At 40.5% G+C, this 21,468-nt stretch overlaps 1 protein-coding gene and 1 pseudogene across 10 annotated transcripts in view; one reads left to right on the top strand and one right to left on the bottom strand.

The window, feature by feature from the left end:
* The window catches only part of BIRC6 (baculoviral IAP repeat containing 6), a 199,338-nt gene that overhangs the window by 7,967 nt on the left and 169,903 nt on the right, over positions 1–21,468 (top strand). For all 10 annotated transcript variants that reach the window (XR_008426870.2, XM_053924549.1, XM_053924547.1 and 7 more), the window contains exons 2-3: positions 15,697–15,878; positions 18,783–18,920. Coding sequence is in view for 9 of the 10 variants with exons in the window: in XM_053924549.1 (XP_053780524.1) it covers positions 15,697–15,878; positions 18,783–18,920 (320 nt within the window). In the remaining variant the exon portion in view is untranslated. The remainder of the gene's footprint in view (positions 1–15,696; positions 15,879–18,782; positions 18,921–21,468) is intronic.
* Positions 17,064–18,776, bottom strand: LOC112297820 (large ribosomal subunit protein P1 pseudogene; annotated as a pseudogene).

Below are 21,468 nucleotides of genomic sequence, written 5' to 3'. Positions count from 1 at the left end.
AAGAACAGTGGGGAGGTGGGTGGGAGGTACCACTCTAATATGTACATCTTACTGCTCATGACCTTAGGCTTTTTGGTGCCGTTGGGAAGACACTTCTCTGACTTACCATTTTTAAATGGGCTAGTAATTCTTGCCAGACAACTTTATTATCTGATGAGATAATATATGGAGAAATACTTTGTAAACTGCAGAACTTTAAAAATGTGAGGTATACAAAAAAGTTCAGATAAACTCCTTGGATATAGAAGAGGTAAGAGAGGTACAACTAATAAATAGAAGGAAGTACACAGAGGAGATAATAGATGTACACATAACAAAAAGAGTAAAGCAATTGCTCTGTAAAACAGTTTGTGACAAGGGCTGTGCTCCTAAAAAGAAGTAGTGCAATCTAGTTTGAGTGTGTTAAATCAGATGGGTTTTAGAGGAGATAAATATTGTGCTTACTTTTTAGAGGAAATGCTAAAACTGTGAGAGTGGGGCAGATAGGAATGACTTCTTTGAGATTTACTGTGGGCACCAAGAATTTAAATCTTTGTGATTTGTTCGTCTGCTTTTACTTTGATTTATGAAGTGGTAGACAGAAGTAAGACTGGGGAGCTGGCACAGGGCAGTAGTGGTTCTCAGCCCTGGCTGCTCATTAGAATCATCAGGGGAGCTTTTAAAAAATACACTGTTTGGGCCCGAAGTAGTCTGACTTAAGTGTTCTGGAGGGGAGCCCAGGCATACTTTCTTTTTCTAAAGCATGCCAGGTGATTCTAGTGTGCAGCTACGTTTAAAGGTTCAAACTTTAACTAGGCAAGCACGTTTATTTGATATGCCTGGGGTAAATGAGACAGGCTTCATTTGAACTGAGTTATAATAACTATTTTTGTCTTAGACTTTTTTTGTAGGAAAAACCTCCCAATTTAGTTTGTTTGCTAATGAAACCTATCTCATTGTATTTTAAATTGTATTTAGTGAATATATAATGAGATAATGCTTCTAAGAGCAGGGATATATCAACAATATTTGTTGTTTTCTAGTTTTTCCTTTTCTACTATGAATCAGTTTGGGTTGATTTTTTTTTTTCCTTAGCCACTGACTGCTCTGATACTTTACCACCGAAATGCTGCTAGAGCCTAGGACAGTGACCTTATCCTGGGGGCAGGAGGACAGGAGGGGAAAAATGGGCTAGAGAGGGCGGGAGATGGCCGGGGTTATCTGTACCAGATCACTATTTCATACCTAACATATCTTAGTTACATGTTATGTTAGAACAGATGTGAGAATAGTGCATTTTGTCACATTGCATTTTAGTTTTAATATATTAAAAAGTTCTTCAGAAATATAGAAAATAACTCATTTATTCAGAAACAGTTATTTTGTGTCAAGCAGTGGTGATACAGCAGTTAACAAAGTCGTTGCTTTCCTAGAGCTCATGGTTTAGTGGGAAGAGATGTTTTACAGACACACACACACACATACACAGTGTCAGGTGATAGATACTTTAAGAAATTAGAGCTGGTTGGAATGGTGGTGGGTGAACTGGTGCTGTGTGGGCTGGCAAGTCTCTGTGAGGTGGCATTTGATTGAGGAAAGATCCTAGTGATGTCAGAGGGTAGCAAAGCAGATATCCAGGGGAAGTTTGTGTTGGCCTGTCTGTTCCTGTAGTATGCAAAACAGCTGGATAAATTTTCATCATATTTGGATGGAATTTGACTTTGACTGAGTTAGAATGTAGGCTGTGTGAGGAATAATTCCGTATCTTTTAGACAACCTCTTTGATGAGTAGGTAGATGTTGGGTCACCTGTCTCAAGCAGTGCTATGCCTGCATTACATTTTATTCATTTATTACCCTTTGTGGCCCTAGCCACTGAACTTTCCCAAACTTAGTTTGCTTTGCACCAAGATCTGTTCTACAGGAATACTCATTTTGGCATTGAATAATATAGTGCACTAACAACTTTTGTGAAATGATTTTATTTTTGATTAGTTGGTATTTTATTTTCTTTCTGTTTTATTTTATTTTAAATCATTATGTTAAAGAGTTTTTTTAAAAAGATTTATTTATTTATTTATTTATTTATTTATTTATTTATTTAAGAGACAGGGAGGGAGGGAGAGAGAGAAGGAGAGAAACATCAATGTGTGACAGAAACATCGATGTGTGGCTGCCTCTTGCACACCCCCAGCTGGGACCTGGCCTGCAACCCAGGAATGTGCCCTGACTGGGAATCCAATCAGCGACCTTTTGGTACACAGGCTGGTGGTCAATTCACTGGAGTCACACTAGCCAGGGCTATTTTTATTTTTTTAATTGTTGTTCTGTATTTATTTATTTTGTATCCTCACTGGAGGACACTGTTTTTATTGCTTTTTTTTTAGAGAGAGAGAGAGACAAAGGGAGAGAGGAGGGGAGGGAGGGAAACAATGATGCGAGAGAGCATCGGTTGCAGGAGGGGGATCGCACACACCCAACCCGGGAATCAACCTGCAACCTCAGTCGTCCGTGTCCTGACCAGGAATGGATCCTGCAGCCTTTAGATTGCGGAATGTCGCTCCAACCAACTGAGCCACACCAGCCAGGGCATTTTAATTGTATTCTAAAAGCTTCAAAAAAAACCCCAAACATTAAATTTGCGGCCTCAATCGACTTTGTATATAGTACATGTTAGTATACTATTTTTTTAAAAGATATTTATTGATTATGCTGTTACAGTTGTCCCATTCCCCCCCCCTCACTCCACTCCATCCTGCCCACCCCCTCCCTCCCACATTCCCCCCCTGTAGTTCATGTCCATGGGTCATACTTATGAGTTCTTTGGCTTCTACATTTCCTACACTATTCTTACCCTCCCCCTGTCTATTTTCCACCTATCATCTATGCTACTTATTCCCTGTACCTTTTCCCCCCTCTCCCCCTCCCACTCCCCTATTGACAACCCTCCATGTGATCTCCATCTCTATGGTTCTGTTCCTGTTCTAGTTGTTTGCCTAGTTTGCTCTTGTTTTTGTTTTAGGTGTGGTTGTTAATAACTGTGAGTTTGCTGTCATTTTTACTGTTCCTATTTTTGATCTTCTTTTTCTTAGGTAACTCCCTTTAACATTTCATATAATAAGGGCTTGGTGATGATGAACTTCTTTAACTTGACCTTATCTGAGAAGCACTTTATCTTCCCTTCCATTCTAAATGATGGCTTTGCTGGATACAGTAATCTTGGATGTAGGTCCTTGCCTTTCATGACTTGGAATACTTCTTGCCAGCCCCTTCTTGCCTGTAAGGTCTCTTTGGAGAAATCAGCTGACAGTCTTATGGGAAGTCCTTTGTAGGTAACTGTGTCCTTTTCTCTTGCTGCTTCTAAGATTCTCTCCTTCTGCTTAATCTTGGGGAATGTAATTATGATGTGCCTTGGTGTGTTCCTCCTTGGGTCCAGCTTCTTTGGGACTCTCTGAGCTTCCTGGACTTCCTGGAAGTCTATTTCCTGTGCCAGATAAGGGAAGTTCTCCTTCATTATTTGTTCAAATAAGTTTTCAATTTTTTGTTCTTCCTCTTCTCTTTCTGGCACCCCTATAATTCGGATGTTGGAACGTTTCAAGATGTCCTGGAGGTTCCTAAGCCTCTCCTCATTTTTCTGAATTCTTGTTTCTTCATTCTTTTCTGGTTGGATGTTTCTTTCTTCCTTCTGGTCCACACCGTTGATTTGAGTCCCAGTTTCCTTCGCAGCACTGTTGGTTCCCTGTACATTTTCCTTTGTTTCTCTTAGCATAGCCTTCGGTTTTTCATCTAGTTTTCGAACAAATTCACCCAATTCTGTGAGCGTCTTAATAACCAGTGTTTTGAACTGTGCATCCGATAGGTTGGCTGTCTCTTCCTCGCTTAGTTGTATTTTTTCTGGAGCTTTGAAGTGTTCTGTCATTTGGGCCTTTTTTTTTTTTTTTTGGTCTTGGCCTGTCTGTTACTTTAAGGGGCGGAGCCTTCGGTGTTCCCCGGGGCGGGGTAACGCTGGTGGCTGAGCTGTGACGCTGTACGTGGGGGAGGGGCCGAGAGGGAGCAATGGCGCCTGCTCCACTCTCCACCAGATTTCAATCTTTCACTCCTCTACCCACAATCAAACTGGGCCACTCTGGTGCTGGTTCCCGAGTGGGTGGGCTTGTGCACGCCCTAGGCCCCTGTGGGTCTCTCCAACGACCTCTCTTGTGAGGCTGGGAGTCTCTCCTGCTGCTGCCCCAACCCCCATGGGCGTTTTCAATCAGAGGTTTGAGGCTTTATTTCCCCGTGCTGGAGCCCTGGGTTCTGTGGTCTGCTTCGCTCCCCGCCGTTCATCCCGGTTTATCTGTGTGCGAATGTGGGGCCGCCTAGTGCTACCCACCGCTCTGCCTGCCCCATTCTCTGCCACTCTGAGTCCGGCCCTCTCAGTTTATCTGCGCAAATGTGGGGCTGCAGGGTCTGCTAGTGGTCGGACTGCCTGCCCCATTCATCCCACACTCCGCCAGTCTCGGTCCCGCCACAGCCACTCGAGTCCTCTCCGCCCCGGTGCCCGTCTCTGCCCCTCCTACCGGTCTGGATGAATGTTTATTTTTTTATTTCCTTGGTGTCGGACTTCATTGCCGTTTGATTTTCTGTCAGTTCTGGTTGTGCGAGGAGGCGCAGTGTGTCTACCTACGCCACCATCTTGGTTCTCTCAGTATACTATTTTAAGCATTGAAATCTGATGTTATGGAGGAAATGAAATTTTAGATGTTAGGTCAGTTTGCAGAGATAATGTATTTCTGTTGATATTTTTGTGACTTTTGTAGGAATGCACATGGATAGTGCATTGATAAAGAGTTGACTTTCTTAAAGTGGGTATTAGAAATAACTGATTTTAAAAAAGTTTCCTTCCTCTGAAGAAAATTTTTTTATCCTCACTGGAGGATGCACTTACTGATTTTAAAGAAAAGGAGAGGGAGGGGAAGAGAGAGGGAGAAAAACATGGATGTGAGAGAGAAACACCCATTGGTTGCCTCTCATCCTGAACAGGGACCAAACCGAAACCTAGGCATGTGCCCTGACCGGGGAATGAACCTGTGACCTTTGTGTTTACCAGAGACTCTCCGACCAGCTTAGTCTCAGCAGCCTGGGCGAAGTACAGAGCAGTGTAAATCCCTGAAGAAGTCCCCTGTGGTGTCCTTTTGTAGTCACCACAGCCACTAGCCCTGGGCAGTCCTTGATTTGTTCTTCATGTTACTCATTTTCTCTTCTCTAGAGTGTCACAAGTGGAATCCTCCAGTGTGTAACATTTAAAAAATAATAATTTTATTTTTAAATTACAGTTGATGCATAATATTATATCAGTTTCAGGTGTACAACCTAGTGATCAGGCATATATAACTTAAAATACAAAGTGATATTCTGATAAATCTAGTACCCATCTGACACTATACATAATTAGTGCAGTATTGACTATATTAGTCAATAATTATTGACTATATTAGTCAATAATACATGTACTCACTATACTGAGTACAGCATACTGTGCTTTATGTCCTGTGACTATTCTGGAACTACTATTTGTACTTAATCCCTTTACGTTTTTCACCCATTCGCTCAGAACTCTTTCATCTGGCAACTGTCAAAATATTCTCTGTATATGTGTCTGTTTCTCTTCTGCCTGTTCGTTTATTTTGTGTTTTAGATTCCACATATAAGAAAATCTCTGGCATTTGTCTTTCTCTGATTTATTTCACTCGGATTAGACCTGCCCTCTAGGTCTGTGCATGTGGTTGCAGATGGCAAGATTATATTCTTTCTTTATGGCTGAGTCATATTCCATTGTATAATGTACCACCGTTTTATCCATTCATCTATTGATGGACACTTAGGTTGCTTGCATATGTTGGTTATTGTAAATAATGTTGCAGTGAACACATGGATGATGTGTCTTTTCAATTTAGTGTTTTGGATTTCTTTGGGGAAATACTGAGAATTGTTGGAATTGCTGTGTCCTTTTTTTGGTGTCTTGTTATAGCCTTAGTTTTAAGGTCTGTTTTGCCTGATGTAATAAGTATTGCTAACCCAGCCCTTTTTTTGTGGTGTTTCCATTTTCATGAAATACCTTTTTTCATCTCTTTCCTTTCAGTCTGTGTGTCTTTCCATATGAAGTGAGTTTCTTGTAGACAGCACATGTAAGGATTTTTTTTTTTCCCCATTGAACCACCCTGTGTTTTTTGAGTGGAGCATTTAATCCATTTGCATTTAAAGTAATTGATACATAGTGTATTTATTGCCATTTTATTTATATCTTTCTTCCTTTTTTTTCCTCTTAAAGAAGGCCCTTTAACATTTCTTGTAATACCTGTTTGGTGGTGAAGAACTCCTTTAGCTTTTTCTTGTCTGGGAAGGACTTTATCTGCCCTTCCATTCTAAATGATAGCTTTGGTGGGTAGAGTAATCATGGTTGTGGGTCCTTGCCTTTCATCACTTGAATACTTCTTGCCAGGCCCTTCTAGCCTGCAAAGTTTCTTTTGAGAAATCAGCTGACAGCCTTATGGGAACTCCTTTGTAGGTAACTCCTTTCCTCTTGTTCTTTTAAGATTCTCTCTCTATCTTTAATCTTTGGCATTTTAATTATGATGTGTCTTGGCGTGGTCCTCCTTGGGTCATCTTGTTTGGGACTCTGTGCTTCCTGGAATTTTGTGTTTATTTCCTTCACCAGGTTGGGGAAGTATTCCGTCATCATTTATTCAAATAGGTTTTTAATTCCTTGCTCTCTCTCTTCTTTTGGCATCTTCATGATGCAAATGTTGGTATACTTGAAGTTTTCCCAGAGGCTTCTGCTCTCCTCCTTCTTCTATCTTTTTGCAGTTCTGACTGGCTGTTTTCTGCTTCCTTATCTTCCAAATCTCTGATTGGTCCTCTGCTTCATCTATTTTACTATTGATTCTCTGTAGTGTATTCTTCATTTTAGTTACTGTATTCTTCATTGATGACTGGTTCTTTTTTGTTTTTTATATCCATTTTTATGTTTTCTGTTTCTTTGTTGAAGTTCTCAATAAGGTCATCTGCTCTTCCCCTAAGTTCAGTGAGGATCCTTGTAACCAGTGGTTTGAACTCTGCATCTGGTAGATTGCTTGTCTCTATTTTATTAAGTCTTGTTTTCTGGAGTTTTTTCTCCTTTTTCATTTGGGAGATGTTTCTTTGTCTCCCCATGTTGGCCGCCTTTCTTTTTTTGTTTCTATGTATTAGGTAGAGCCATTACGTCTCCTGTCTTGGCAGAGTGGCCTTACATAGCAGCTTTCTTGTAGGGCCCGGTGGTGCAGCCTTCCTGGTCACGCAAGCTGGGCACTCAGGGTGTGCTCCCCATGTGGATTATGTGCACCTTGTTGTTGTAGTTGAGCCTTGTTTGCTGTTGGCACATCAGCTGGAGGGTTTCACCTCCAGGCTGATTAGCTGGGGGACTTGCTGCAACTACAGCGGAGATCTGCTGTGCAGGAGCTGTCCTCATGGAGCAGGACTCCCTTTATCATTGGTGGGGGACGAGTTCTTGTGGTGTCGCAAAAGGAAGAGAATTCCCTGAGACTCACACAGGAGGATGGGGTGCTGTGATATGGTTTGTTGAGGATGTAAAATTAAGGGGGTTCCCCTCCTGACTCTGCAATGTCCTATCTCTGGTCGTCTCGTCATGGAAAAGGACCAGCCTTGCCTTTAGTAAAGCCAAAGCAAAAGCCATTACCCAGAGTTTCTGCTCTGTATTACAGTTCAGTCCAGTTCAGGTCAGTATCCAACTGGCATAGCCTGTTTTTCCAGCTGTAGTCTGTTGCTGTGCTGCGGTATGCAGGCTCCCTCCTGAAGCCTGCCTGTTGAGTCCCAGTGGCTGTGGGCCACGTGGCTGCTAGGGCCACATGACCATGGAAAGAACAGTTGCAGGCACCATACAAGTGTGGGTCACTTGGGTGACAGAGAAAGAGCACGTGCGTGTGCGCACACATGTTCCCCTGGGATTTTATTAACTTGGACTGGGGATGGACCAGGTGCTTTCAAAATGACCAGTCAACTTCCCAGGCTTTCGCCTGCTTTGAATGGGTCCACACTCCCTAGTTTGACAGGCCTGTGTTATCTTGTGCCTCCTTCTGTGCCCCCAACAATCTGGTCCAGGGGTGGGGGAAGAGAGGAGTGTTATTTCCCTTGTTGGAGCAGGGCTGTAATTCCCTGGGGTGTGAAGCTGTAACTTCCTGGCTAGTTAGGAGACTCATACTTGCCATTTTATTAAGCTGAATGTCTAGTTCCCTTTGTTCCCCTTTTCTAGCTAAATACCAATGGTAACACCTTCAGTGGGGTTCTGGTACCCAGTGAGTTTACCCCTTGAGTGTATCAATTGTAGAGGTGCTTCAGCCTGGTCTGAAGCTGTCACCATGTGTGCTGGCTCTGTGGCTTCTGGGATGTGCAGGCCAATATCAGCTGCTTCCTGTGCCTTCCCTGGGTCCACCTGGCATGAACTACGAGTAATTTGCAGAAAGCTAGAACAATGGCCTCTGCCAGCACTTTTTTACTGGGAGAAAGATGCCCCTCTAACTGTTACCCCAGAGTTCCTCCCAGTATGTCCCTGGTGCCTTTTGAGCTGCTGTCCCAGCACTGGCGCTCAAAGTAAGTGAATTGAGTAAGTCTGTGTGCGGACCTTTATGAGGAATGCATGAGGCTCCACTGCCCTCCATCTCACTCAGCCACAATTCCTGCTGATTTTCACAGCCAGAAGTTATGGGGACTTCTCTTCCTGGCACTGGAGCCTTGGGCTGGGGGCATCTGGAGGGGGGTTGGGACCCCTCACTCCTCAGGGGGACATCTGTAGGTATATAGAAATGTACCCCTGATTTTTTACTACTGGCACCTGTTGGTATAGGACCACCCTGTTCTGCATCTCTGCTTTGCCAGTCTCAATGTGACTGCCTCTTTATATCCTTAGTTATAGGACTTCTTTTGAGCTAGAATTTCAAATGTCTCTGAGGGATGGTTCTGTAGTTTAATTGTAATTTTGATGTGAGCATGTGAGTACCCCATTTACCTACGCTGCCATCTTGAGTGGAATGGTAGGTCACTTTTTGATACTGACTTTTTGCACTTCGCACAATTCCTTTGAGATTCACTCAGGTTGTTGCATGTATAAATAGCTCATTCCTTTTTATTGTGCAATAGTATTCTGTATCACCATTTATTTAGCTGGTCCCTCTTTATTTTTTTAAAGATTGTATTTATTTATTTTTGGAGAGGGGGAAGCGGGGAGAAAGAGTGGGAGAGAAAAAACCTCAATGTGAGAGGGAAACATTGATCAGTTGCTTCTTATATGTACCCCAACTGGGGGCCGAACCTGCAGCCCAGGCATGTGACTGGTGACCTTTCTTTTTGCGGAATGATGCCCAACCAACTGAGCCACACTGGTCAGGGCTTAGTGTCTCTTTTTTAAAAAGAATTTTATTTATTTGTTTTAGAGAGAAGGGAAGGGAGGGAGAGAGGTAGAGAAACATCAACGTGCGAGAGAAACAGATCACCTGCCTTCTGCATGCACCCAACCAGGAACCTTGCCTGCAACCCAGGCATGTGCTCTGACTGGGAATTGAACTGGTGACCTTTTGGTTTGCAGGATGACGCCTAACCCCTGAGCCACACCAGTCAGGACAGGGCTTAGTTATTCTTTTAATGACATTTGGATAGTGTCAGTTTTTGGTGATTATCAGTAGAGCTACTGTAAATATCTAAGTACAGGTTTTTGTTTGAATGTAGGTTCTTTTTTTGTATCTAGGGTAAGTAAATATGTAGAAGTGTGACTACAGGGCCATTTGGTTAATAATTTTAACTTTATAAGAAACTGTCAAAGTAGTATGGCTGTGTTATTATATATTTTCATTAGAAATGTATGATTTCCACGCTACAACCTTGGTATTACTGTATCATTAAGAAGTCAATACCACCCAAAGCAATTTACAGATTCAGTGCAATCTCTATTAAAATTCCCATGATCTTTATTTGCAGAAGTGAAAAAGACATCCTAAAATTTATGTGGAATCTCAAGGGGCTCCGGATAGACAAAGCATTCTTGAAAAAGAATAAAGTTGTGTGACTCATACTTCTTGATTTCAAAACTTACTACAGTGCTACAATAATCAAAACAATGTGGTACTGGCATAGACTGACACAGTCTGCTGGAGTAGAGGGCACACCCTTACATATGCGGTCAAATGATTTTTGACAAGGAGGCCAAGACCATAGAGTGAGGAAAGCACAGCAGTCTCTTGAAGAAACAAGATCAGTTTGTTATTCCACCTACTTCCGTATGCATCGGCTGACTTGTACGTGCTCTGACCATAGACTGAACCTGCAGTCTTGGTGCATCAGGACAGTGCTCTGACCAGCTGAACCACTTGTCCAGGGCTCTCGTTTTCTTACGTAGGAAGCTGCAGTTATTGGTTTGAGACCTCCTTCTCTGCTCTCATAAGCATTTAATTCCTATAAATTTCACTCTAAGCATTGCTTTAGTTAGATATGACAAATTCTATGTTATATTTTCATTTTTGATCAGTTAAACATTTTCTAAATTACCTGAGACTTATTCAGTGACATAAGGATTTTTTAGAAGTATGTCATTAAATTTCAAGTATTTAGTGGTTTCATCTTATAATTTTGTTGTTGATTTCTATTTAAATCTATATGGTCAGATAACATACTTTTAATTTCACTACTTTTATTTTTTGTTAAGATCTATTTTATGACCCCAGGATATGATCTGACTTGATGATTGTTCTGTGAGCACTTGAAAACAATGTGTATTATACTGTTGGTAGGTGGAATATTCTGTAAATGTCATTGGTTGTTGGCATCCAGTTTCTCTGTGTCTTTGCCAGTTTATTACTAGTTGTATCAATTACTGAAAGGGGAATGTTGAAGTCTCCAGCTGTAATTAGGGATGCCTACTTCCCATTGTATTTGTTAATTTTTGCTTTATGTATTTTAAAGTTCTATTAGGTATATAAATTGGGTTGGCCCGAAAGTTGGTAAGATGGCTCTAGCAGCACTTGTCTTTAACTTCATTTGAAACAATTCTGTTAGATTGTATTGTGATAGCTGTCATATAACTGCATGCATTTAGAAAAAAACTTACCCAAATTGGTGATTTTTTGTGCAGCCATTTTAATATTGAAGGTGGAAGAAAATCTGCAACATTTTTGGCATATTATGCTTTACTCTTCCAAGGAAGGTAAAAACACAACTGAAAAAATTGGTTTGTGAAGTTTCATGCTGGAGATTTCTTGGTGGATGATACTCCATGGTTGGGTAGACCAGTTGAAGTTGGTAGTATAATCAAATTGAGACATTTAATTGAGAATAATCAACATTATACCACACGGGAGATAGTCAGCATACTCAAAAAATATCCAAATCAGTAATGTTATTGGTGAAAATGAAAAATGTGTCTTTTATTTTATGGAAAAAACTAAAAGAACTTTTTGGCCAACCCACTGCTTAACAGTACCCAATGCATACCATGGGATAGCGATAAAAAGTAATGAACTAATAATATATGAGGTTTGTCTGGAAAAAGCCCATCCATTGTTAATATAACGAGAACAGTTTGCATGATATCGATGTGACCTGGCAGCCAAGGAGAGTGGACTGAGTCACCTGGGTGATTTGATATTTTGTGAAAAAACTCTTCAGGAGACGTGATGCATGAGTGGGCATGTTCTCGTGATGAAGCTGCCAATCACTAGATACCCATAGCTGCGGCCTTCTGAATCATCTGAATAGTTTCTGTGGAGGAATGTTCAAGCTTATTGCAAAATTTGATGCAGGTTTGTTCCTCTACTCCCTCAGTCATTTTGAATGCGACGGTCACACAGTACACATGCTGACTCCACAGCGCCTACTTCTCCTACCAACTAGTACAGTGAAATTGGCATTGTTCACGCATGCACATTCCTGTCCACTCTCATTGGCTGCCAGCTTACATCGATGTTGTTCAGACTGTTCTGATTATATTAACAATGGCTGGACTTTTTCTAGAGAGACCTCGTATTTTAAAGAGCTGAGGTGAAGAATCATTGTTTATATTTACTGAGATATTTACTTTGCTTGTTGGTCTTGCCTCATTCTTGATACTCTGAGTTTACTTCTAAAATCATCTCCTTTCTGTTTGATGAGCTTCCTCTTGTAGTCTTTTTGAGCAGGTTTGCTGGCAAAAAATTTCTTTTATATTCCTCCATCTGAGAATGTCTTTAATTCACCTTCATTTCTGAAGGATATTTTTGTTGGATATAGAATTCTTTTCAGTACTTAAAAAAATGGTCCACTTCCTAATGAACCTCATGGTTTAAATGATGAATGTGTTTTTATGGTAATTATTACTTCCATGTAAGTAATACCTGCTTTTCACCATTGTTTTTAAGAGTTTTCTTAGTTTTCAGCAGTTTATTGTGTCTGGCTGTGGATTTTTAACCTTCTATTTTGGTAAAGTTTCCTCTGCCCAGAAAGAATATCTGCACTGTTAATTAGCATCAATCAGGGGTCTGCAAACTATGGCATACCACCACCTCCTGTGACTTTCAGCCTGTCTCCTGATTTTGTAACTAACGTATTATTGGAACATCTACACCCATTTATTGACATATTGTTATGACTGCTTTTGTAGTTCAGTGGCAGAGTTGAGTAATTGTGAGAGATCGTGTCTCTTAAAGTTTAAAATATTTACTGTCTCACTCTTTTCACAATAGGTTTGCTGATGTCTGGTGTAGGTGGAAGGACATTTGAATTTTTTCTTTTGAAATTTCTGGCTTCAAAATCTCTTTAGTTTGTCCATGTAGGTTTAATAGTCTTTTTACAAATATCTTCCATGCAAAATTATAACAAGGTGTAGTACGTAGTGTAGGGTATGTGCAAGAATGTTTTCCCCCTACTTAAAAACCCCAAATAAGCTTTAGGCAACTTTTCTTTGAAGATACAACAAAACATAGTTTACCTTTCTTTGGGAAATTCATTGTAACCTCATTAGGCAAATGAAATAAGCTTCTGTTAAATAACTGGTTTATGCTAAAATGGAATTTAATTTTTAAAAAGCTAGGCATAGGAAATTTAAATTCATTGTAGTTTATAAATTGTTTATTAATGTTATTCATAACATTAAAATGTATTGACTGCTGAATAGTAGTGCTATTAAAAATATGAACCAAAGCAATGTAAGTAAAAGTGTAACTTAAGATACCATATTGTACAAGAGTTTGAAAAGATGTTTTATTAATCACACAATCAGACTCTAATATAGGTTTCTTGATTTTTTTTTTAATGGACCTTCGTATGCTTAAAGTCGGTATTTTTTTTGTTTTTGTTTTTTTTAAGATTTTTATTTATTTTTAGAGAGGGGAAGGGAGGGAGAGAAGGAGAGAACATTAATGTGTAGTTGCCTCTCACGTGCCCCCTACTGGGGACCTGGCCTGCAACCCAGGCATGTGCCCTGACTAGGAATCGAACCCGTGACCCTTGGGTTCACAGGCCAGCACTCAATCCACTGAGCCACACCAGCCAGGGTGCCCTTTGATTTCAAATGATATCTTTGCTGGGTCGAGCAATCTTGGCTGTAGGTCCCTAGTTTTCATGACTTTGAATATGTCTTGCCAATCCTTTCTAGCGTCCAAAATTTCTTTTGAGAAATTGACTGACAGCCTTATGGGAACTCCTCGGTAGGTAACTGTCTGCTTTTCTCTTGCTGCTTTTAAGATTCTCTCTTTATTTTTAACCTTTGGCATCTTAATTATGATGTGTCTTGAAGTGGGCCTCTTTGCATCAATCTTGTCTTGGACTGTCTCTGCTTTCTGGACTTGGATGTCTGTTTCCTTTACCAAATCAGGGAAGTTTTCTTTCATTATTTTTTCAAATAGAGTTACAATTTCTTGCTCTTCCTCTTCTCCTTTTGGCACTTTTATGATGCGAATGTTAGTTTGCTTGAAGTTGTCCCAGAGGCTTCCTGCACTATCTTTGTTTTTTGGATTCTTTTTTCTTCTTGCTCTTATTGGTTTTGTGTTTCAGATCATTGATTTGATTCTCGGCTTCATCCACTGTACTGTTGATTCCCCGTAAATTGTTCATTTCCATTATATCCTTTGTTTTTGCCTGGCTTTTTTTTTTATGCTGTTGTACCAATCACTGAATTCCTTGAGCATCCTTATAATCAGTATTTTGAATTCTGCATCTGATGGATTGTTCCTTTCCATTTTGTTTACTTATTTTCTGGAATTTTGATCTGTTCTTTCATTTGGGCCATGTTTCTTTGTCTCCTCATTTTGGCAGCCTCCCTGTGTCTGTTTCTGTGTATTAGGTATACGCACTATGACTCCTTGTCTTGATAGCATGGCCTGTAGGCTCCAGTGGCACAGCCTTCCCTATCACCCAAACTGGGTACTCTCCTCTTGTAGTTGAGCCTTGTTTGCTATTGGCAGGTCTCTGGGAGGGATTTACCCAGGCCAGTCAGGTGCAAGGACTGGCTGTGACCAACCTTTGCCCTCTGTGGAGGATCAGCTGTGCTGGGGCAGGGTGCTCTGATGTGGTCTGTAACTGTCCACTGGGTGTGCTGGCTCTGGGGTTTCCTGGATGGTGCAGGTCAGGATCAGCCCCCACCTGTGTTCTGCCCTGGGGCCACCCAGCATGAGCTACAAAGCAATCTGCAGATTGCTGCTCCTTGAGCTGGGCTTGGAGGTCCCCAGGCAGAGCCAAACTGTGACCCAAAGCTGGTTGCTGCTAGTGCTGGTTCTGGGATTGCTTAGCCAGAGTCATGGGGGTGGGGGCATCCATATGTTGGATGGGGTGGAGCCTCAGGTAAATGCCAGGGTGGGGCAAGCAGTGCTTGCCAGATTGATGGAGTCTCAGATATGGCTCCTGCTGCTGGTTGTGGCTCTGTGGGGTAGGGCGTAAAGAAGGCACAGTGGCCTTTGCCCCACCTTTCTGTCCCTCAGCTCTTGCCTTGATGCCAGACACTTTCCCCTGTGTGCCACTGGTGCCTTTCAAGCTGTACCCAGGTGGTGCTGGAACTCAGAGGGAGTTCGTCTGTGTATGTTTGGCAAGAGCCGTTTAAAAAGAGCTGGTAGGGGTCCGGTAGTTTTTATCAGTGACTCCAGTCCTGCTGATTTTTACAGCCAGAAGTTGTGGGGGCTTCTCTTTCTGTCACTGATACCTGGTGTGGGGCTGTTACCCCTTGCTTTTGATATCTCTCTCCCGAATTTTTATCTGCAACACCTGGGTGTGGGGCCTGCCTGTTCAGCATCTCCCTGTCTCCTACCCTTCTGGATTGATGTGTTTTCTTTCCGTAGTTGTCAGATTTCCATTCACCTTGATTTCTGATGGTTCTGAGTGATATTTGCTCTGTAGTTTAGTCGTAATTGTTGCTGTGATTGTGTGAGGAGGCGAGCCGTGTCTACCTACGCCTCCATCTTGACTGGAAGTCTATTTCTGCTTATTTCTAAGAACAATGATATTCTTTTTTATAGCAGCGATGTAGTTATCAAGTTGATAATTTCACAATGATAATTTTATCTGCTATACAGTATATATTCCAATCCAATTAGTTCTTATAATGTTCTTGAGAGCAATTTTTTTTTCTAGTCCAGTAGTATATATTGTATTTAGTTGCCAAGTAACCATTTATCTTTAATGGACTATTGGTCTTAAAATCTTAAGTATTGAATTTTTGTTCTTTTAACAGCCAAACCTGGTGGACAGGTGAAATGTCAGTATATTTCTGCTGTGGATAAAGTTGTATTTGTGGATGACTATGCAGTAGGGTGTAGGAAGGACCTTAATGGAATCTTGTTGTTAGACACCGCTCTGCAAACTCCAGTTTCAAAGCAGGATGATGTGGTTCAGCTTGAATTACCTGTTACCGAGGTAAGTTGGAATAAGTGTTAATGTACTTTTCTACTTAATATACTCTCAGACCTATTAGCTGTTAAATGAACTTACAAGGTTGTCCTTTGAGGACATAAATAAAGCTCTATAAAAACAAAGAATTAACTTATTGATCACAACTTTATTTAAACACTTGTCTTTCCTGTGCATAACTACTTAATGCTTGTTGAAGTGGTATTTAAGTGTGAACTGTGTAGATTAACCCACTGTAACATGGACCCTAAAATACAGTGACTAAAATAAGACATTTTCTTTCCAGTAGCAGTGCAGGCTGAGTGTTGGGGTAACTTTGCTTACCTCACTACTTAGCCTCTACCTTGTGGGTCCAAGACAGCTGCTCCCAGTCTCATTTCCCAGTCCTAGGGAAAGAGAGGGTGAATGCCAGCAGAGCACAGTGTTGTATGACCCTCCCACCTTCCTTTTCTTTCTCCCTCCTTCCCTGTGTTTCTATCTCTCCCTCCTCCCCTTTTCTCCTTCATTTCTTCTTATTCTCTTTCACAAACTGTCTTACATATGCCCTTTTCATATTTACCCCATTGGCCAGAATTTAGTCATATGACCACATCAGGCTGAGAAGACTGGTAAGGATGTGGTTTATTTTTTTAAGTATTAAAAAAAAGGAAGTATAAATATTAGTGGACAACCAGTAATCTTTTTTTAAGGTTTTATTTGTTTATTTTTAGAGAGAGGGAAAGGGAGGGAGAAAGAGAGGGAAAGAAATGTCAGTGTGTGGTTTGCCTCTTGCACACGCCCTATTGGGGACCCGGCCCATAAGCCAGGCATATGCTCTGGCTGCTGGTGACCCTTTGGTTCGCAGGGTGGCTCTCAGCCCACTGAACCACACCAGTGAGGGCAACAACCAGTAATCTTTGCTGTGTACAGCAAATTGATATCATTTTAACAATTCCAGTTTAAAATTTCAGCTATATGCATTTTTATGTAGTGTTACATATTCATTACTTAATTTGTAACTGTATCCAACTTAAAATTTTTTGTGTGCATTGATGTTCATATCATATAATTTGAAAATACATTAAAAGTTTTTGGAGTTTAACTAATATTAAATAGAATATAAAAGATTATAATGCTGTGATCCCTAAAAAAGTGAGATAATATTTCTGTCTTCACACCAAGTTGTTGGATGTTCTTTTGCATTTGGAGATTGATGTGGTTAGTTGATAAAATCACCATAGTATACTTCTACGTTTAGGATATGAAAAGTGTCTTTGTGCAGTTTAGGTGTTTTTATTATCTCTAGAAGGCTTATTTTTTTTTGTTTGGTTTTTGATTTTTTTTCAGAGTTCACCTTTTTATTGAATATGTTTCAAAAGAGGTTTAGTCGAAAAGACCAAAGCCCATGTCATCATCAGACTCCTCAGAATCTGTGTTTTCGCTTTAACCTTCTTCTCCTCAGCTGGGGCAGCCGTGGCGGAGGGGGCAGATGCACCAGCCCCTACATTGCAGACGAGGCTTCCAATGTTGACATTGGCCAGAACCTTTGCAAACAAACCTGGCCAGAAAGGGGTCAACATTTACACCAGTTGCTTTAATGGGGCATCGATCATATCCTCCATCACCATCACATCATCTTTGTGTAGAATAAAGGCCGAGTAGATGCAGGCGAGCTTGGAGACAGAGGCCATGGTGTGGGCGAGTGCTGGGTGAGCGCCTCTGGGGGTGCCAGTTTCTGGATGAAGTCAGGGCCTCACCCTGATGCTGCTGCCTTAACTTCCTCTGAAGGACCTAGCACCTTACTGGCAGCTGGGGAATGGGCTAGAAGGAGTTTTAAAAGAAGGTATCAACATATATCCAGTTGGACTTCATACTGTCATATCACAGTTTTTATTATGTTAGTGTTGAAACCATGTGGCTGAGAGTTAGGAATTGTGAAAACAGAGTAGCTATCTTTCTGTCATTAGGGCAGCTGGATCTGGGGGAATGTCTATAATCTTCGAACAGAGAAGTAATTCTATTTGTTTTGAACGTTTTTTTCCTTTCCCAACTTAAGGAATTTAGATTGGGTGATGTCTTAGTAAAGCTGATACCTTCATAAAGGATTTATATTTATACTCAAAAAATGGTATTACGCTATTCATGTTTTTTTAAAAAAACTACAGAATCACAATAACATTTAAATGAAAGAGACCCCGAAGTCAGTATTTTCCCTACTATACTGACTGAAATGCTAGGTATTTAGGCTTCTACCACCTCCTCAACCTTGCTGGCTCATAACATCGGTTGCTGGATTTCTCTCTTTTCTCCTACATAATTACAACTATGTTGTTCACATAACATGCTGTTTCTAGACCTTCCGGCACCGCAGGCATCCTTTACTGCACCATGTTAGTTGGTCACTCTCTTGCCTAAAGCGTGGGGTCCTGTGTTTGCTTGGATCAGTGCAGATGGATCCTTTTCATATATCAATCACTTGTTTTGTTAAGGTAGTTCATATTGAACATGTGGGTAACAATGCACAGGACTTTTTAAAATTTTACCTGCTGAGTGCTTTTCATGGTTTTGAATAGTTTGATTATTTCAAGTTCACTGAAGGACTTTACATTTGTATCTTTAAAATCTTACCTCTGTCATTTTTGTTCATGGTTTCAGCTTGTCAGGTTTTTTAAAAAAATCTTGCCTGGGTTTATAATAGCTCCTGTGTGTTGAAACTTCACTGTGTGTTAACACACTGAATCCACTGCTTTCTGTCATTTAATTTTGTAGTAGCCTTTAGGACCATTATTTGATTACGTTTGTTAAGAAAAGTAAAAGTAAACAAGCTTTAGTATAGTACCTGTCAATCATTACAAACGAAAATATGTGAATGAGAATCTGCATTTAACATTTTTTGTTGTTTAATTCTCTGTGGTCATCTTTTTCATTTAGGCACAACAGCTCTTATCAGCATGTTTAGAAAAGGTAGATATTGCTAGTACAGAGGGCTATGATTTGTTCATCACACAGCTTAAAGACGGTTTAAAAAATACATCTCATGAGACTGCAGCAAACCACAAAGTTGCTAAGGTAAGAAAATTTAAAAAATTACCTTGTTTGGGTTTATAATAGAAAAAAGAACTTCTGTACTTTCACTTTTTTTTTTGTTTTTTTATACTTTCACTTTTGTCCTCCTTTGCTCCCACCTGCTTTGGAAATATCTCAATTCTAGATTTTTCTGTCTTTTAAAAAAATGTACTTATAAGTCATTTCAAAGTTGAAACTGTTTTGTCGGAACTATTGTTCCTAAAGCTCCTGTGCTTCATGACCATGTATTGGTTGAGAGGCTCAGGTTATGAGCTTTGATGAGAAATGGAGTATGTTTTAGGAAATGGGGTCATTTTGGACTTTCTTTGAAATTAAAAAATTTTTTTTGCGTGGATAGTATGTCTGGGAGATGGTGCTTTGAATTAAACCCTTGGATATATTTTATTGGTTTCTTTTGTGCTTTCCTTTTAATATCTTTTCTAAATTATAATTGTAATACATGCAAAGTTTCTATACTGAAGGCTATGACATAGAAGGTAGAAGATATTTTCCTAAAAATAAATTCTGCATTTATCATTTTTTTTCTCAAGTACAGTTGTAATTATACAAAAATACAGTGACGTACTGTCGTGGTCTGTTTGGGCTGCTGTACCAGAAAACACTGCCTGGGTAGCTTGTAAACAGCAGAGATCTGTTGCTCACAGTTGTGGAGGCGGGGAGGTCCAAGATGAAGAATTCAGCACGGTTAACCTTCTGCTGCAGCCCTTCTTCCTTGTTCATAGCTGCTGCTGCTCACTGTGCCCTAACGTGGTAGGCAGGTTGAGGGGTCTCTCCGGAGCCTCTTTTGTAAAGACCCTAACCCCGTTCATGAGGTTTTCTACCCTCATGGCTTGAGGACCTCCCAAAGGCCCTGCCTACTAATACCATCATCTTTGGGGGTTAGGAGTTTAATAGATGAATTTTGGGCACGGGGGCGAGGAAACAAACATTCTGACTGTGGCATATACTTTGTGGGGTTTTTTTTTTCACTTAAGAATTTATCTTTAATATCCTTTTATATAAATCCTCATAGATTACCTGTATTTTTCTGGTGCTTATATTGGATTTTATTCTATAGATTACAAAAGGACATTTTATTTAGTGAAAAAGAAACCATACTATGTGTTCCAACAGAGTTTATTTTAAGGAGTTGATTTAACAGGTGTTTGAGAACTGAAAAAGTGAAAAGGACATTGAGGAGACACGCAGATGGCAGCTACAGGAAGCAGCTCTTCCCTAGGTCTGGAGGAGCAGGAGCTTGGGTCAGACCCTACAAACGTAGAGGAAGAGTCCTGTGGCTCTGGTACACGAGGAGCTTAGAGCCTGTGGAACTGAGCCTCATATCTCTGAAGAGAGGTGCTGGTTAGCTGATGTTGTATCTCCGAGGGAGCACTATGAGACTAAGTCTTGGGGATTCTAAGAAAAGAAAACAAAAATATGCTGGAAGAATCAACTGCTGCTACCAGGTCTTTTGTTGAAACAATGCTGACAGCAATGACTAGTCATAGCAAAGAGCGAGGTTTTCTCCCCTTACCACGCTTTCCAATTTCCATCCTGTGTTCCATTTGTCAGAACCCACCAACCCGGAAGCTGGTTGGCAAAGAAGAAATGTAGTTTGTAGAGTCCCAGCCCGAACATGACAGAGCAGAGAATTAATGGGTAGGTTTGGAGCTAAGAGACAGAGCTTAATAATGGGCACAGTCCACCCCTTTGCCTTCTCAGCATCTCCATACACACTATAAATATGTTTTTGAGCTTTCATACCACAAAAATACTATGCTTTTTACTTAACAAGAGACACAGTTTCTCTTCTCAAATGAAGAATCTGTCTCCGCATAGCCAGAAGGGAGAGAAACAAACTTCCAACAGGTATTTTATCCATCCCTAGAAAAAATTAACTACTCCTAAAAGTTAGTTACAATCTCAACTGTTAAGGTAACAGAACTCTGCTACCTAAATACTAAATTAACTATAACTAAGAATTCTTACATTAAAAAAAAAATAACGCTAGATATATGTCTATATCTGTGTGTGTATCTGTCTAAATCTCCATCCATCTATCCATTTATCCATCCATCCATCATTTGTGTAATAAGGGAAGAAAATATACATAGCTGCTCTACCCCTCAATTTTATAATGAAGAGAACATACTTGACATTTATAACCTCCTTATTATACTACCTATTACATACTCCCTTTATCTTGAGTCAGCATCTCAGCTGGGCAGGTGTCTTTACATGGTGAAGTGACCCAGGTCTTCACTGGTGCTGAGTTTAAGTTGTGATCATGCATTCACTTCTACTGTTGGACATGGAAGGACTCGGAGGCACCCGAGAGAATCTCCTGGGTTCTCATTAAGTGCTCATTGCACCTGTTATTTAGCATCAATCTAATTTCCCTTGTTTGTCAGTTTTAATCATACCAACCAGAATAATAACCCTTTTTTTTTTTCTTTTTTTTTTTTGCTTCCTACTGGGTAGCAGTGTCAACACGTAACTCAGTGGAACTGTTGTTGTACCCTGGTGGAACCTTCTTCCCATGGGACATAAG

The sequence above is a fragment of the Desmodus rotundus genome, chromosome 5 (genome assembly GCF_022682495.2).
Source record: "Desmodus rotundus isolate HL8 chromosome 5, HLdesRot8A.1, whole genome shotgun sequence".
Taxonomy (NCBI): domain Eukaryota; kingdom Metazoa; phylum Chordata; class Mammalia; order Chiroptera; family Phyllostomidae; genus Desmodus; species Desmodus rotundus.
The sequence above is the reverse complement of the archived record's forward strand: the minus strand, read 5'-3'. Positions and strand labels throughout refer to the sequence as shown.